This window comes from Montipora foliosa, chromosome 8, assembly GCF_036669935.1.
Source record: "Montipora foliosa isolate CH-2021 chromosome 8, ASM3666993v2, whole genome shotgun sequence".
Lineage (NCBI taxonomy): Eukaryota > Metazoa > Cnidaria > Anthozoa > Scleractinia > Acroporidae > Montipora > Montipora foliosa.
This window is the reverse complement of record NC_090876.1, coordinates 35351250-35367938: the sequence shown is the minus strand read 5'-3', so window position 1 is coordinate 35367938 and position 16689 is coordinate 35351250. Positions and strand designations below refer to the sequence as shown.

The window sequence follows — 16689 nt, the reverse complement described above, 5'->3', positions numbered from 1 at the left end:
TATAGAGAACATATGAGGCGAAGTTTAGGTCTGGAAATTTGCTAGAAAATGGAAATAAAAATCGATGAAACTTACCATGTGGTGAGCTGTTGTTGTCTTTAATACGTACACGAAGTTTCGGGGAAAATGGTCCCCGTTCACCTTCCTTCATAGTATAGTGACAAGGTAGGAGACAGAAGCCAGCTTAAGGACTACGATCGACCCAAAACAAGCACGATTTTTTTCGTGAAAATCGAATCCAGTCGCGAGGGGGATTAATGTCCCCCTGGAGGGAGGGGAGTCCCAGATTGCTCAGTGAGTTTTGTTTTTAGCAATTTGGGACTCCCCTCCCTCCAGAACTTATTGTACTCGTCACCATGCGTCCCGAGTTCAGTGCCATTTTGAATTGGACACTTCGCGAGGACAACGCTTTAGGGCCGCCATTTTAGCAGGTCAACTTACAAGTTCTACGGAGCCTGGTGGCTTCGTGTTGCTACCTGGAGAGGCTTCAGTGGATTCATGGTTTAGAAAAATTCCTGTTCCACGAACCTGGCGTGTTTATTTAGCGACTGGATTCGATTTCTACGAAAAAAATCGTGCTTGTTTTGGGTCGATCGGAGTCCTTAAGCTGGCTTCTGTCTCCTACCTTGTCACTATACTATGAAGGAAGGTGAAAGGGGACCATTTTCCCCGAAACTTCGTGTACGTATTAAAGACAACAACAGCTCACCACATGGTAAGTTTCATCGATTTTTATTTCCATTTTCTAGCAAATTTCCAGACCTAAACTTCGCCTCATATGTTCTCTATATTTTAATACCAACGTGACGCACACAGTGAGCCTGGGTTACCTGTGTTTTGAGCGAGTGACGTATACAAGCTCCAGTACGCATGCTCTCTGAGGTAACTGCTTGCGAAATACATTATAATAATTTATGCATTATGATTGGCACATGAAAAATCAGATTCATTTGCGAAGTCCACTAATTTAATCGAAAGACAGACCCTATTAATAAAAATACGTACCGGTACATCGTATCTTGATGCCAAAGAATTAAAATGCATTTCAATCAATTTCATCGAATCTCTCCCGATTTTGTGGTGTGCTGACGGAAGGCTGATTTGTACTGATAGATAACAGGGGCACCCAACGTCAATTTTCGGAAAATATCTGTCCGGAAGACCATTTGAGATCTACAATTTTCGGAACATTTGTTGTAAAATTTCTTGCTTGCCTGCCTGTCCTAGGATTTTCGAACATCTAAACAATGGTATAATTGCGCATTTAAACGGTTTTTACCCTAAAAAGGTCACCTAGAATTTTCGGGAGGCTTTTTTCTGGCTGAAATTTTCGAAAAGTTAAGTTTTAATCCCTATAATTTTCGAATCACCAGACTTTCAGCTAGGAAATCCGAACAGATGAAAATTTTTAGGGGATAAAAATATGCCTACTACCGTTTGAATACTAAAATACGTTTGACAATGCTATGTTTAAGTGGTTTTGGACTATATTCTCATTGGGTCCCCCTGAGATAACACCTCAGCTGCGACGTTTCCGTCTTGAACTATTCAGTTCAAAACGAATTTTACTCTTTTCAATTTGTGCAAGATAATCCCTAGAAAGTATGACAGACCCTTCCCAAAATCTTAAACTCGTGATCAGCAAAAGTATCTGCACGAAGCTGCAACGTCCAACGATTCTTGGATTCTCCGGGTTCTGAAGAAATCCTCTTGAAATGAAAGTGGCGATTAGAAAAATCCATGCAATCGCATGCGCATTGATTGTGTTTTCGCATATCTTAGTAAAATTTCCTATGGAAATTTGCGTTTTGCACCCGGGCTGAAATTGTTATGTTAATAGGTAACAGGACCACATGCTGTCCAATTTGGAAATAACTGGATGAGAAAAATTTTGAGGACTGTACAGCCTCGTCCAATTTGGCAGTCCGAGGAATTTGTAATCCAATTATTTCCAAATTAGACAAGCATGTAGTCCTGTTACCTATTAATTATATAGCTTCCAAAAACGGTTTGTTCTCACTGTTAGAAACGATTAGTTTAAAAATCTGAGAGAAACCACTGTCCTAGCGAGCAATATTTCCCTTCCGGTGTTCGTTGTGTGGCTCAACAACGTCGCGTGCTTAAACTCCCTTATAGCTGCAACCTGATTGGCCAATACTCGTTTCTTTTATTTATCTTGACATTTGATTGGTTGATGGAAATCATCCACATTTTTCTCAACTTGGACGGTTTGTTCAAAGCTGAAGAAACATTTCAATCGTTGGTGATCAATAACTTGAAAAGACGAAGAAATCGTGAATACCTCCTAATACGCGTATTAACGCATCGTGGGCAGTCCTCGTATCGTGAGAGTGGGAAAAGGAGCGAAACGAAATGATGCAAATCGTTGGAGACAGTGGAATACTTCCTTAAGGGAATCCTGATGTTTTTAACATCCCTTAAAAAAAAAACTCGATAGACGCACGCTAACCATGAACCAATTGTTAAGTTGAAACTATTCAGATTATATAAGGTATTTGATTCTACCCACTACCCGGTATGGGCAATGTTCATTTGGAAGCAATTTCGACTTTACTTGTACAATTCTTTGATTGCACCTGACGTCACGGCGGCCATGTTGGTGAAAAAAACAATGGCGAAAATGTTGGAAATTTGACCCTATTATTATGCAAAACTCAAGCTACATTTTTCTATTGTTTTGGCACCAACCTGGCCGTCTTATCACGTGAGTGCAATCAAAGAATACCCTGAAGGCAGGGATTTATTTGTATAAATCCCTCGTCGGACTATCTGTATAAGTACCTGGATTTATTTTACTTATCTGTAGAACTCCCTAAGTTGATACCCGGCCCGGCAATTCATCAGCCCCGCTCCTCCCTGTTACGTTATGAAGCTCTCCCCAGAATTTTCGGTTAGTTTAATTTTCAATGGGTTTATACGTAAAATAAAGCCTCAATAAAGGTTGTTGAATAATAAAGGAAATGTGTGAATCATGAAATAACTATCTGTAAAAGTACTTAAGTATGGATATAAAAAGATAAAATAATCTTTACGAAGCAATAAGTTCATAGTAAAACATTTTGTTACAAAACGAGCGATATAAAATAAGAAGAACGACGTTTCAACCACTCCACTGTCATTTTCAAGTTCAAGTTCTTGAACAGAAAATTCCGCATATATACAATTTCTGAAACAATGGAATGAAAGGTAAAAAGCTAAGTATTTACGTACGAACAATAAAAATAACAGAATGCGAAAATGAAATGTAAATAAGAGAGTGAAAACTATTAGAAGTGTTAAGCAAACAGCTTTGCGCGGGTGGAATCACTCTGTTTGTTTAATTTTGGCTTAAAACATTTCAAAAATCAAGCAATCGAACTTGTTCGAGCACTTCCTCGGGTTCTAAAGTTCTTTGCGATTTCACGTGGCTCGTTTCCAGTTTCAGTTTCAGTGTATTTACTTGGAAATGTTATGTTGCTTTACACCAAGGTATGAAAAAATGTAAATAAATAAAAGAAAAAATAAGTTACAAACAGAAAATTAATCGCTACTATAGCCTCGAAACTAGGTGTCTAAAGGCAGATGACAGATGAGGTGCTTGCTACAAAGGCAGGCAGACTATTCCATTCGGGTATGGTTCTTGGAAAAAAAGAGAATTTGTAAGTGTCTGTGCGGGGAGCAAGAATGTTAAGCTTTTGAGGATGGTTACGGCGGGTTACAGTTTTACAATAGCTTAATTGGTCGTTGAAGTTACTAGGAATTAGGTTATTAACTATTTTAAACATCATACAAAGGCGGTCGCGCTTTCTGGCGCTGGATAGTTCAGACCAGCCAAGTTCCTTAATTAGGGCAGTAACACTGACATGACGCGAATAGTTCTTGAATATAAAGCGAGCGGCACGTCTCTGAACCATTTCAAGCTGATTGATGTTTTTTTGGGTGTACGGGTCCCACACACTGGAAGCATATGATAACGTAGGTCGAACTAAGTGAAAGATAAGCGCGGGCTTTGACTTCTTTTGAGCAGCTGTACAAGTTACGTCTGATAAGGTTAAGAGTGCGCGTTGTCTTCTTTGTAATGAAATTCACGCGATGGTTCCATTTAAGATCTTTAGAGAGCTGCACACCGAGATAAGGATGGGTTTCGCACACCTCAAGTCTAGTACCATACAGGAAGTAGTCTTGGTGTATGGTAGAGACCATCTTCTTGTTGGTGATACACAGCACGCAGCACTTCGATGGATTGAAGTCAAGTTTCCATATAGTGGACCACTGAGAGAGCTAGCTTATCCAGATCACGTTGAAGACAACGCGATGACTCGTCGGATGTTTCCATGTTGTTCTCTTACATGGTTGCGATTACCGATCGTTTGTGTTCCTCCACACGTTGATGTAGATGTGTGCCGACATAATCTGCATCACACAGATCACACTTAAAGAAATAGACAACTTTTTGCTGATTGAAAATTGGAGGTTTAGGTTCCTTAGCTGTAAGCTCGTGTATGATCTTGTGGCTTCTAAAGACAGGATGTACTTCGGTATTATCTCTCGGCTAAGATCACTAAGGTGCTCACGTAATCTTTCCCACGGAAAAACGAGTTTTGAATTCCCTAAAACTAAACACGTTTCTCATTTCAGAGGGAATCTTGGAGAATTGCTAATATTTCAAAATGATCATTTTGAAATATTAGTAACTGGTCGATCAGACATGCATTGCAAAATTAAAGAGTCGCTGTTGATCCGTGATCTTAAGCCAGCCTTAAATGAAGACGTTGGCAGTGAGAAACTTTATCTCTATTATTAGGATATTCTTGTCATTTTATGTCAATCAATTTCGTTAGTTCCCAGTCCGTACAGTTGTAGTTTTGAATTTGAATTTATCTGTAACTGAATAATAATCACTTCTGATGATGTATGTGTTTAACAAACGAAACGTTAAGTTTATAAAAGTTATGCATTTCAAGCAAATGTTTGTAACCGCTGTTTGCGTTTTTTCTTACATTTGTTTTCTTCAGGTAAGATGGAAAATATGGGGTCGAACCTCAATTAGGGCGCCTCAACTAACCAGAGAGGATTGTTTACGCTGGTACCAAACGCAAAGAAAGATGTCTCTCATGTTTGTACAAGTGACAATTGACCCGCTTTTCCGAGGAAGACGTTCAGTTGAATTCCCGTTCCCATCATTCAATAGTCCATGCCACGATATTGAAAAATACCCATGTATCTTCACGCGGCTAGTAAATTCGTCTCCGAGTTTTGTCTCGATTTGCGGGAAAGACAACTGAAAGGTAAAAAAAGCTTTGTATTTCTTGTACTTTCTAAACATCGGGAAAGGAGAGAGATTAGTACTGAGTGAACCTGTGGATTTACACTCTTTCTTGGTGAGATTTTGGGACCTTTTAAAAGCTCCAAGTGTTTAGCATTTTTTGTGAACACGGGCGACACCAGATCGCAAAATCTTCAAGCTCGGCCAATTCTTTCATATATTTATATTGTATTTCAAAGTCACTGTCTTGCATTTGTGGTGTTGTGGATTATATGTTTTTCGATGGACGCGCTTCACTCGAGTTTCGCTTTTTTTCAACAAGCTAAAAAAGCTTTCAACTTTTGTACGTACAACTTGTACATGCATCAAAGACATCAAAGGTCGATCAATTGCAACAAGCGATCTGCGTTGTTTGAACATTTTCTTGTTACATGCTTTCCAAGGGGGTAAGTGCAAAGGCATAATGATAAATTTTATAGTCACTGATTTGTCTTTTGGTAAGTAGCGGTTTTTGATGTTTTTAATGATGCATGTGGTTGAGCTATCAATATCCGATCATGCTGTTTACATTATACATGTAGCAATCAATATGGTCATGCTCATCATGCTGTTTGTAAGTTAGTTTAGTCTGGTCTATTTTCTCTGTGCAGTTTTTCAGGAAGCAATGTTTTGAATCATTGCTGAAGATATGAAATTTGAATTCCCAAGCAAAATTTCGCCATGCATTTCGATTTGTAGACTAGCTTGTCTGGGGGTGTGAAGGGGGTGGGGGTTTCGGCAAAATCCACAGAAAAAAGGAGAAAGAATTAGTAAAATTCTTCTAACTCTTGAAAAATGCCCCAAAGACTACTGCAGTTGTTGAATTGACAAGTCTTATTTAAAGACTGACACTTTGTTTTCGAATGTTGAATAACGTGATTCCTAGAGTCACAATCTTGTACAGTGAGTAGACAGGTTTGACTTAAGATATTTTTACTTCAACAACTTCATGTAAATTGTTGATGTCGTTAAGATATTTTTTTTATTTTAGTCCCGGTAAAATAAAAGACAAATTGATGTATTCTTTTGTGTTATTGTATGATCTGTAGAAGCACCTTTAGCTACTAACAAAATCAATGTTTTTTGTCAACGTCAATCGCCTCTCGAGGTTGAAGTTGTCTTATGGGAATTCATCTCCTGTGGGAATATAACATCAGCTCTTTTGACCTTTTTTATACTTACATGTACATTTTAAGATAAAGATTACTTATTTAAAAAATGCCTTGTCAAAAGAAATTGCGGTATCAAAATATGACAAAAACCCTACCCCACTGGGAAAATGTTTGTCAACGATTGCCACATGACCAGCATGAACCAGGGTCTTTTCTCAACGACAATGGAGGCAGAGAAGAGAGACCCTGGGAACAAGGTTGACTTGTGTCCACTCCCCAGTTGTTGCAGGACCATTTAAGCATTTAGCCCAATGTTTCCATAGCCTCATCTAAGCACGAGGGGGAGTTGGGAGAATTTGAGACAGTTATGCAAACCCGAGACGTAGTCAAGGGTTTGCATAACTGTTTACCTTAGCAGCCTAGGTAAAAAGTTGTGACAAGTTGAATTTAGCATGGTACTGTATGTTGATCCCTGTTCATTAAAGTTTCTCTTTTGCAGCTATGTTATCGATTATTAAATCTGCTGGTAGGCTTTGTGTGCAAAGAGTGTGGAAGCAGAGCCATGTGTACAATCAAGGGACTCTCCGAAACTTGTCGGGGTCATTGGCTGTTCTACAAAAAGTCAGCCCACAGAATTTAAGAGATGACTGGAGTACAGCTTCCTTTGATGTATCTAGTATGACAAAACTTTTAGACCACGACAACCATGAGAAGAGGGAAAAATTTCGAAAAATTCTGTCAGAGGACCCCCTTATGAAGCCCAAATACAACATTTCTGTTGATGAAGAGAGAGATCTAGCTTTAAGGAGGCTGAAGAAACTCTGTGACCAAGGGTTCATTTCTGTGATGGACTTTCGTCATAATCCATTATGGATTTTTGCTGCACATGAGCTTGGTGTGGTAGTTGATGGATCAATGGCTGTGAAGATGACAGTGCAGTTTAACCTGTTTGGTGGCACTGTGCTTAAGCTTGGAACTGATAGGCATCATGAGAAGCTCCTTCAGGTACCTGTATATCATGGAAAAGTAAACATATTGAATGCTGGTTTCAGTGTCCATAATACCATCATTAAGGGGGAGTGGAACAAAATTTGCACATACATGTATACTAATAATTAGGCTTAGCTAGCTGTGTTGAACTTGTTTTTGGTAAATTTCAGTTGCACATTGCACTTTTTTAAAAAGACATACATGTACAAGTGCCCTAACCTTGTCCACTGTAGGTTTAGTCTTACCAGAAACCCATAAGGGTTGAAACGTGTAACGCGCGTTCACAGCTTCCGAATATTCATTTCAAACTGATTGGTTGAATGTTTCAGTGTTAAGTACCATATTTGGAAACCCCTCGCTCTTGTTGTTCCAAATATGGTACTTAGCAAATCGAATATTCAGAAGCTTGTTTCCCAGCACACAAGGGGCCGTTACACGTTTCAACCCTTATGGGTTTCTGGTTTTACTCAGGACATGACTTTGCCTTTCTTATAAAAAAAACATCTGAAAGATGTTTCTAATTTGATCAAGAACCATGAAGGCTGTATGGTTTTGAAAATAATAAACCCATTTGTTTGAGACAACTCACAAGTATTTACATGTGAAACTTCATATGATTGAAAACTCTCCATGGGTAACTAAGCTGCTGGTCAGAGTAAGGGCTACCTGTATCCCCTTGAAATTATTTTTTTTTCCTACATGTACCTGTTTAAAGTTTATCTTTAAAAAAGTCAGAGTCAATGTCATTCTATAAAAGGGTGCTGCAAAGAACATTTTACTGGCAATAGGAAATCAAGTGAAGCAGTTCATATATGATCCATTTCCAAGGCTGTTGACTAACAGGAGCCCGGTAGCCTGGGGCTCCCAAAGAATAGCTCTGGGCTCCTTAATTTTTCACAGCAACACCTTTCACTTCATATGTTGGGCTCCTAAGTTCTCAGCGTTTAGCTCTGACGGCCCGTTTAAAATTTTCTTAGGCAGCAGCCTTGATTTCTTATATCATTTCATCATTGATTCATTCCTCACAGGAACATTAGAACCCAGAAATGACCAGCTCCCAATGTCAGTGGCTCAATAGCTCAGTTGGTTAGAGCATTGCACCGGTATCGCGAGGCCACTGGTTCAAACCTTGTTGAAGTCCTGAATTTTTCCGGCTTCTCTACACAATTGCAAAAATTGCGTTCATAACTGTGAGGATCATAGCTTCACTTGATTTCGTATCCTCAGTTCATATATGATCCATTTCATATATCATTTCATCATTGATTCATTCCTCATGGGAACATTAGAACCCACAAATGACCAGCTCCCAATGTCAGTGGCTTCATAGCTCAGTTGGTTAGAGCGTCGCACCGGTATAGTGAGCTCACGGGTTCAAACCCTGTTGAAGTCCTGAATATTTCAGGCTTCTCTACGCAATTGCAAAAATTTCGTTCATGACTGAGAGGATCATAGCTTCACTTGATTTCATATCCGCAGTTCATATACGATCCATTTCATATATTATTTCATCAAAGAAGATTTTGTAAAAAAATATTTTAAGCATCAAAAGAGCTTTCATGTACAATACAGTACACTACCGGTAATACAGCTGTGATGAGGTGAAACTCTAGAACCTCTCCTCACCTCAAAAATTTAATACCGTAATTCCCTTTTTCCTCTCAGTCCTCTACGTTGATTTCTTTTCATTTTTGAGTGTTGAGCATGTACTGTAGTCCAATAAATATTTCCATTCCAAATTTTGTCACCTTTTTGTGTCATACGGGGTTTAGCATTCTCATTTCAAGCTGCAATTCTGTCTGCTGGGAAAGGCTAACCATTCCACGAGCTGCAATTCTGCTAACCATTCCACGAGAAAGCTTGACTACATGTTTGTCATAGAGTCAGGTCACAATGACCTTATGTGTCACAGCTGGTTTGCCACGTTAATTTATCTATAGAACATACAGCGTAATATAAAACAATGATGGTCCAGTGAAATAAAAGCATAGAATTCAATTATCCTAGGATTTTGATATGTACTGAGTGAGATTTGTAGTTTTTTTGGTAATTGAGTCTCATACTTATAGGGTATTGACTCTCTAAAAGATGTAGGCTGCTTTGGACTGACAGAACTTGGCTATGGTAATAATGCTGTTCAGATGGAAACAACAGCAGTGTACGACAATGATACAAAAGAATTCATTGTTAACACACCAAGCACCTTGGCGCAGAAGTATTGGATAACCAATGGTGCCTGTGATGCCCATCACATTATAGTGTTCGCACAGCTGTATGTCAATGGAAAAAATGAAGGTGAAAGTAATTTCTGATCTGTACATACCAGTAATTTTAATTAAGTTGACAGTTTGGAAAATCATGACACTAAAACACTAAACCATCCTAAAACTACCGACAGCATCCACCAAAACTAACACAAAACAACCTTCAACAACCCATTTACCTGTACATGTAAGACCCAAAGCAACTTCCAATTCCCCCCAAACCCTCCAAAAAACCGGAAACAAACAAAATGTAAGTCTTACCACTGAAATGTACAAAGGATAGAAACATTAAACCATTACTCTGTCTAACTGACACAATGTTGTTGTAATCTTAACCAGGGAATTTTCTTTGGTTGCAGTACCACAATAAGTGGGGTACCTGCTGGTTCAGACGACGACAGTGCCCATCTAAGCCAGCAGCTACTTGCACACAGCTGGATCAGATAGAAACACTGATAACATTTATTTTACTGAACATCAATCACAACATTGTAACATTGTCATGGCACACTTACCGTATTTGGTGGTTGCGATCCAGAATTTACTGTATTGTATCTTTACAATACAGTACATTGGTAGACGGTGTACTTATTTGCTGTGTTTCCTTGATAGGTATCCACGGAGTATTAGTACCCATCCGTGACAAAAATCTTAAAGAGATTCCAGGATCGCATATTCATGACATGGGGCACAAGATTGGTCTGAATGGAGTTGACAATGCAAAGTTTACATTCGATAATGTGCGCGTTCCAAGAGAGAACTTGTTGAACCTGTATTCTGATGTGGACGAGGATGGTAACTACACCACCAAAGTGGAGGGAAATGTTCGGAAAAGATTTTTGACTGTTGCTGATCAGTTGCTGTCTGGCCGTCTCTGTATTGCAAGCATGTCACAAGGTAGATTATGTCTCAAAGTACAGTGAACTCAGTTTAAGAATGTAAATGTTTGTTGAAATGTTTTTCTTTAAGTCTTGTTGTTTGAGATAAATACCATGTTGTTTGGGATAAATACCAGAACAGCCTTTGTTTTTCTTGCACTTAAGTTAGTCTACTAACCCTGCTTTTATCAACATGGGCCAGAGATTGTGTGGCCAGTATGGATGCAACATTGCCTTTCCTTTAATGGTGCTGCATTCAAACTTTGAGTCATTAATGAAAATTTCCTTTGAAGGGCTCACGGTAGGATCATTAAAAAAGACTTGAATGTTTCATATAAGTTATTTAGCAAAGCAGCATCCAAATTCCTCCAAATCTCCTTGATTAAATATTAATAATTTATTAGAATGTCTAATCTCTAGTACTGCAGTTTTGGTGGTGGAAATTGGTAGAACTTGCCAAATAACCAGAAAAAGTTAAAGTTAACTAAGAAATTTGCAACTGTAAAGGTGAATCCATTCCTAAGGGACTAAATTTTTTTACTCAGTGCACACTTTTATCTTAACTTTTTAATCACTTTCCTGCCTCACCAAGTTTGTTTTTGAGATTTGAGGGTTTAACCCATTCACCCCTAAAGCGGCCATACTTACTATTTTACTCTGTGTAACGCCAGACGATTTTATCCATCAATGGGGAACCCCCAGGAGTCAATGGGTTAAAGATGTGACACAGGTGGCTCTTTTGTTGCCATAGTAACCTTTTTATGTCACATTAAAAGTGGAGTTCCTTGTGCACAGAGAACCATTGGTAAGAAAGTAATATCATGATAACCTATCTGTGGGAGAAAATTTGGTTTTGGTTACTGTACAGCTGTATGTCCACCCCTCCATGTATGCCAATGTGAAACTCTCGTGGTGCAAGCCACAGTTTTTTGCAAGAACATCTTTGATATTGAACTTCCTTGTTATCGTTAATTGACACCTGTCCAAATTAGGTGTCTGCTGACCAGTATCACGTGACCATATCATGGGCTCAAGTTTAAGTGCTACTATGACCAAAAAAAACAATTTTTATTTTTCTTTGGATTTCAAAACTATGTTAAAGTGGTACTATGATCAAAAAACCATTTCCTTTTTTTCTTCAGATTTTGAAAGCGTGTTCGCTTAACACCTAACTGGCAAAATTTTGAGCTTTGAGTTTTATCCAAAGGCTGTTTATTTTGAGTGTAAGTTTTGGATTTCATGGTCCGCCATTACTCACGTTCAAAACTGGCCGATTGGACCTCAGAGGGTTGGATCTAGAGAAAATGACGTCATTTACTCACTAGCTTAAAATTTCAGCGTGTAAACGCAATTTATTATATATGCAAAACACGGGTTGAAAAATCTGAAAGCCCGAAACTCCCGTGCTGCATATTAATTAGGCCGCGTACACACGCATTGCATTCTTAAACTAGTGAGTGTTTGACGTCATTTTCTCCTCGACCCAGCTCTCTCAAGATTTTAAAGTTAGTAATGGCAGACCAATAAATAGGAAAATTCCAGCTAAAATAAACAGGTGTCTTTTTAAAATCAGAACTTAAAACTTGGGTGAGTGTTTAGTTAGCATAGTTTTGAAATCCAAAGGAAAAACAAAATTTTTTTTTGGTCGTAGTACCACTTTAACTAAACAGTAAATGATCGAAGTCTTAGGCCTTGATTTCAAAAAGACACCTTTTTATTTTAACTGGAATTTTCTTGTTGAAGTTTGAAGTCTTGAGAGCTGGATCGAGGAGAAAATGACATCAAAGACTCAATGAATTAATATGCAGCACAGAGTTTCGGGCTTTCAGACTTTTAAATTTGTGTTTTGCATGTATAATAAGCTGTGTTTACAAGCTGAAATTTTAAGGTAGTGAGTAAATGACGTCACTTTAATCTAGAACTAACCCTGTGTGGTCCAATCGGTCAGTTTGGAATGTGAGTAATGGCAGACCATGAAATCCAAATCTTACACTCAAAGTAAATAGCCATTGGATAAAAATAAAAGCTTAAAATTTTGCCAGTCAAGTTTTGAGCAATCACAATTTCAAAATCTGAAGGAAAAAAACAAGTGATTTTTTGGTCATAGTAGCACTTTAATTTAAAGCTTATGGAGGTCAGCAGGTTTTTTTTTTAATTGACCACTGACCAGGTACTGGTTTTCGATTGGATCACAGGCCCAAGCCAGGTTAACTTATTGTAAGGATAAGTAACACAGAAGCTCTGCTTGGCTAAATCTACATCTTGTTAGGCAATGATCGGTGTTTCATATGGCACCATGACATTGTTTTTGGAGAAACAGTTTTGTCGAGTAAATCGCTGTAAGAAGACATTCACTCACACATTTTAAGCACAAGTTAATTTAGAATGAGGTTGTTATCAATAATAGTGGTATGGGTGCTAAGGGAGATGAGATAAATTCAAAACAATAGTAGAAACACTCAAGTAAAGCTATGATCCTCACAGTTATGAACTCAATTTTAGCAATTGCGTAGAGAAGCCAGAAAAATTCAACGGGGTTTGAACCCATTACCTCGTGATACCAATCCAACGCTTTTACCAACTGAGCCACAAAGCCCCTGACATTAGGAGCTGGTCATTTGTGGGTTCTAATGTTTTCTTTATGGATAAATCAACTAGTGAAATGATACATTAAAGGAATCATATTTTGAACTGCGGGGCTCCGTCAAGCACTGCGTTAGGGGCTTCATAGCTCAGTTGGTTAGAGCGTTGCACCGTTATTGCGAGGTCACAGGTTCAAACCCCGTTAAGTCCTGAATTTTTCAGGCTTCTCCAAGCAATTGCTAAAATATGTTCATAACTGCAAGGATCATAGCTTGACTTCATTTCATATTTGCAGTTCAATATATGGCTCATTTCATTTATCATTTCACTCGTTGATTCCTTCATCATGGGAACATTAGAACCCACAAATGACCAACGTCAGTAGCTTCATAGCTCAGTTGGTTAGGGCATTGCCCCAGTATCGTGAGGTCATGGGTTCAAACCCAACCCAATGACCCGATGAAACAAGTGCTGCGAGTTTTTAATTTTATTAACAGCTTCAAAAACAGTTCACAAAAAGCACATCCCTCTGTAGTCCAGACAAAGGTTCATATTGTGAGAGGAGGACATTAGCATACAAGAAAAACAAGCTATGCCTTATTAGTATGTACTCACTCAGTGATCTTGGTGTTTCAAGAGATTTGATTGGTTCGCCATCTTGGAGTAATTGAGCGTTATTCACTCCCTAGGGAATCAATAATGTGTGATCCAAAGAAAACAAAATGGGCAGTGTAAAGTCACATTTCGCCAGCATTTCTGAATCAAATATTGAGAATACAAGATGATGCTGTGCTGCAGAATACAGACTGGGCCACAAAATTTCATACAACTAGTATTTAACTTCGTCTTTTCAGATAATTATTGCTAAAAATTAAACAATCTTCATGCCAACAATTTGTTTCAATTGGATTAATTCTATTTTGTAGGGCTGGTTTGCCCAGCAAAACGAATTTGTTACTTCAATCGAGGCATTAAAAAAATGTTCAAGACAGTTCTACTTGACTGCAAGGAAACAAGACTGGTCAGATTACAACAAAGCAAGAGAAAATAAAGGAGGAAGAGAGGGCATCCCCCGTATATACCCTTTTCTATAGGTAATATGTCTCAAGTTATTTTTAGATCGACTCCCGTGCTGTACATATCCCAATGACAAAGATGTGTTCTGCGTGGATAGCCCACGCTCAGAGAACACATTCCTGCCATATGATTGGCTGTCGCCTTATCCCTTTGGGATATGTACAATGTGGGAGTCGATCCAAAAGTAATTTGAGACATATTATGGCTATGGAAAAGGGTATGTATGGGGGATGGCCCCTTTCTTCCCCTCTTTATTTTCTCTTGAACAAAGCAACGCTCACCTCAATTAGAGCTACCATTTCACAACTCCTCTTTCAATTTCCATTTCAAATAAGCTTCTTCTAAAACTTACATTTTGCAAGTTTGTGATGAGGGTTTTAACAAAGGTTATTTAGATTTGCCATGTTTTAAGCTTCTGGAAATATTTTTGCGCATGCTTTGTACCGCTTGCACGTTTTCCACGCATATATTGAGATGTCGACTTTCGATGGTTTCTTCTGCAAATGTAGTTGAGATCACCTCATGTGAATATACTACAACAGGTATTCTTTTCAATCTCAATTCGGCTCGATTTCTTTCTTTTTTTTTTTTAATTAGGTTTATTGGGTACTCCTCTTATAATATATTTAACAATTATTCCATGAGCGTGCATTGGATATGAGATGATAGATAGCCAGTGAGGCACATAGCACCAAGTTGGCTATAATCATCTCATATCCAACAAGCGCAAGTGGAATAATTGTTTTATTAAAAGCGCCCCCAAAATATAGAAAACTAGACTACAATAAAAATAAAAAGGCCCAAAAAATCACTCATATGCTTGCCGTGTTTGTAGATCATGGTATCATGGCTCATAACCCATGATGGCTTAGCCAATCAAAACTCTCGAATTGCATTATCCAATGATCCAGTTTTTAATAAATATATATACATACCCTGTAGTTGATAAATTCACAATAAGACAGCACACGAAACGATAAAAAAAAGAAAAAAAAGAAAAAAGCAAAACTCGAAAGGGACAGGTGCATCAGGACTCAGGTCCCATGCGAGGCACCGCCTCGAAAGTCAACTGTGAATTTCAAAGAATAATTATTGTTAACAAGAAGCCCTAAGTAGCCTATACTCATGGGCAGGTTATTTGTACTGTTGTTGACAGTTTGAGAGACGTTTCTCTTTACCATGTGAGTTCATTGGCCTATACTTTTCATCTTTATTTGAAAGATTCTGGTTTTTTTGGGTGGGTCCATAGACCTTTACTTTTCAAAAACAAATTGAAGGAAGTTTTTATTTTTTCTCTGGGTCCATTGAGCTGTATATTTGTCTCCCCTTTCTTCCAGTTGCTGCAATTTCTGAAGTAGATTTGTGTTTTCTTATTATTTGTTTCCTTTCAATATTTTATAGTTCACATAAACATCAAAGAAGTGCAACTTCATACTTTGTTTCAAAACAAAAGAGATCAATAGCAGAATCTACATCTGAAAATACTTTCGGTTCCTTTTTTTTTGGTTCAGAACCATTGTATACAAAAACATGGTACCTCATCTTTTGCTTTGCATGCCACTGGAAAACACAACTAATGCAGTAGGTAGAAATCCACATCAAAAAGCCTGTGCTGCTTTCCTTATTATCCACAATGGCAGATTTAAGCTGTTGTTTACTGGGAACCACATTACAAGATAACCCCTGATCTTGCTCTATGAATAAATTTCACATTGCCATTTTAATAATGTTAACACATTTTGATCTCATAAGTAACAGTTGTTTGTGCACACATATTTTGAAAATGTTGTACCAAATTCATTAATGAATCTATTTTAATTAGAGTGCATGTTCCAAATGGGTGTCCCATACGTAATAAAATCGCTGCCATGAGAATAAAAGACTTTACGCCTCCCATTAGGGAGACAGTATATTGCTGCTGTGTTAATGTCAACTGTTAAAATAAATGCTTGATAATTATCCATCATCAAAGAATCAAAGGTAGCTAACAGTGATATAACGTAAGGAAAGTCTGCAATTAGAGGAGGTGCACTATTTAACAAACCACTATAACTTTCGCTGTATGTCAACTGATACTTAATGTCACTTAAGTTAACCATAACAGGCAAATCGGTCAAAAGTTGGACTCCCTGTTTGCATGATTGTGACAAAGCTGAATATATATTATTCCCAATGGTCATAATTTGAACCAAGTCAGCCGAAGAGGTTATTGGATTTCTGAAATTATAAACAAGTGCTGACAGAGACATTGCCACACATTTTGTGCCTGCATTTGCCGTACCAAATACCTCAACATTACCTTGACTGTATGGTGCGGCAATAGTTTTGGTTGGATCAACAATTCCTGGACCTGGTTTGTTTGTACGTCATTTGCGAGTTGAATTAAAGGAATGTAAACGCGATACAAATAGATCTGTGTAAGCCGCCAGAGATGATTAATTTGCGACATTTCATAAATGTGAACCAAACTTTTCAATACT

General features: G+C 38.1%; 1 protein-coding gene across 3 annotated transcripts in view; it reads left to right on the top strand.

Moving 5' to 3' along the window:
• The first annotated feature begins 5230 nt into the window (after positions 1-5230).
• The window catches only part of LOC138012783 (uncharacterized), a 15533-nt gene continuing 4074 nt past the window's right edge, over positions 5231-16689 (top strand). Inside the window, exons 1-4 of one of the 3 annotated variants that reach the window (XM_068859673.1) lie at positions 5231-5288; positions 6917-7422; positions 9477-9702; positions 10284-10568. In XM_068859673.1, coding sequence (XP_068715774.1) covers positions 6919-7422; positions 9477-9702; positions 10284-10568 — 1015 coding nt within the window. In that variant the 5' untranslated portion in view covers positions 5231-5288; positions 6917-6918. Of the gene's footprint in view, positions 5289-5359; positions 5382-5436; positions 5713-6916; positions 7423-9476; positions 9703-10283; positions 10569-16689 lie in introns of those variants that run through there. The other 2 variants (XM_068859674.1, XM_068859675.1) reach the window with 2 other exon arrangements.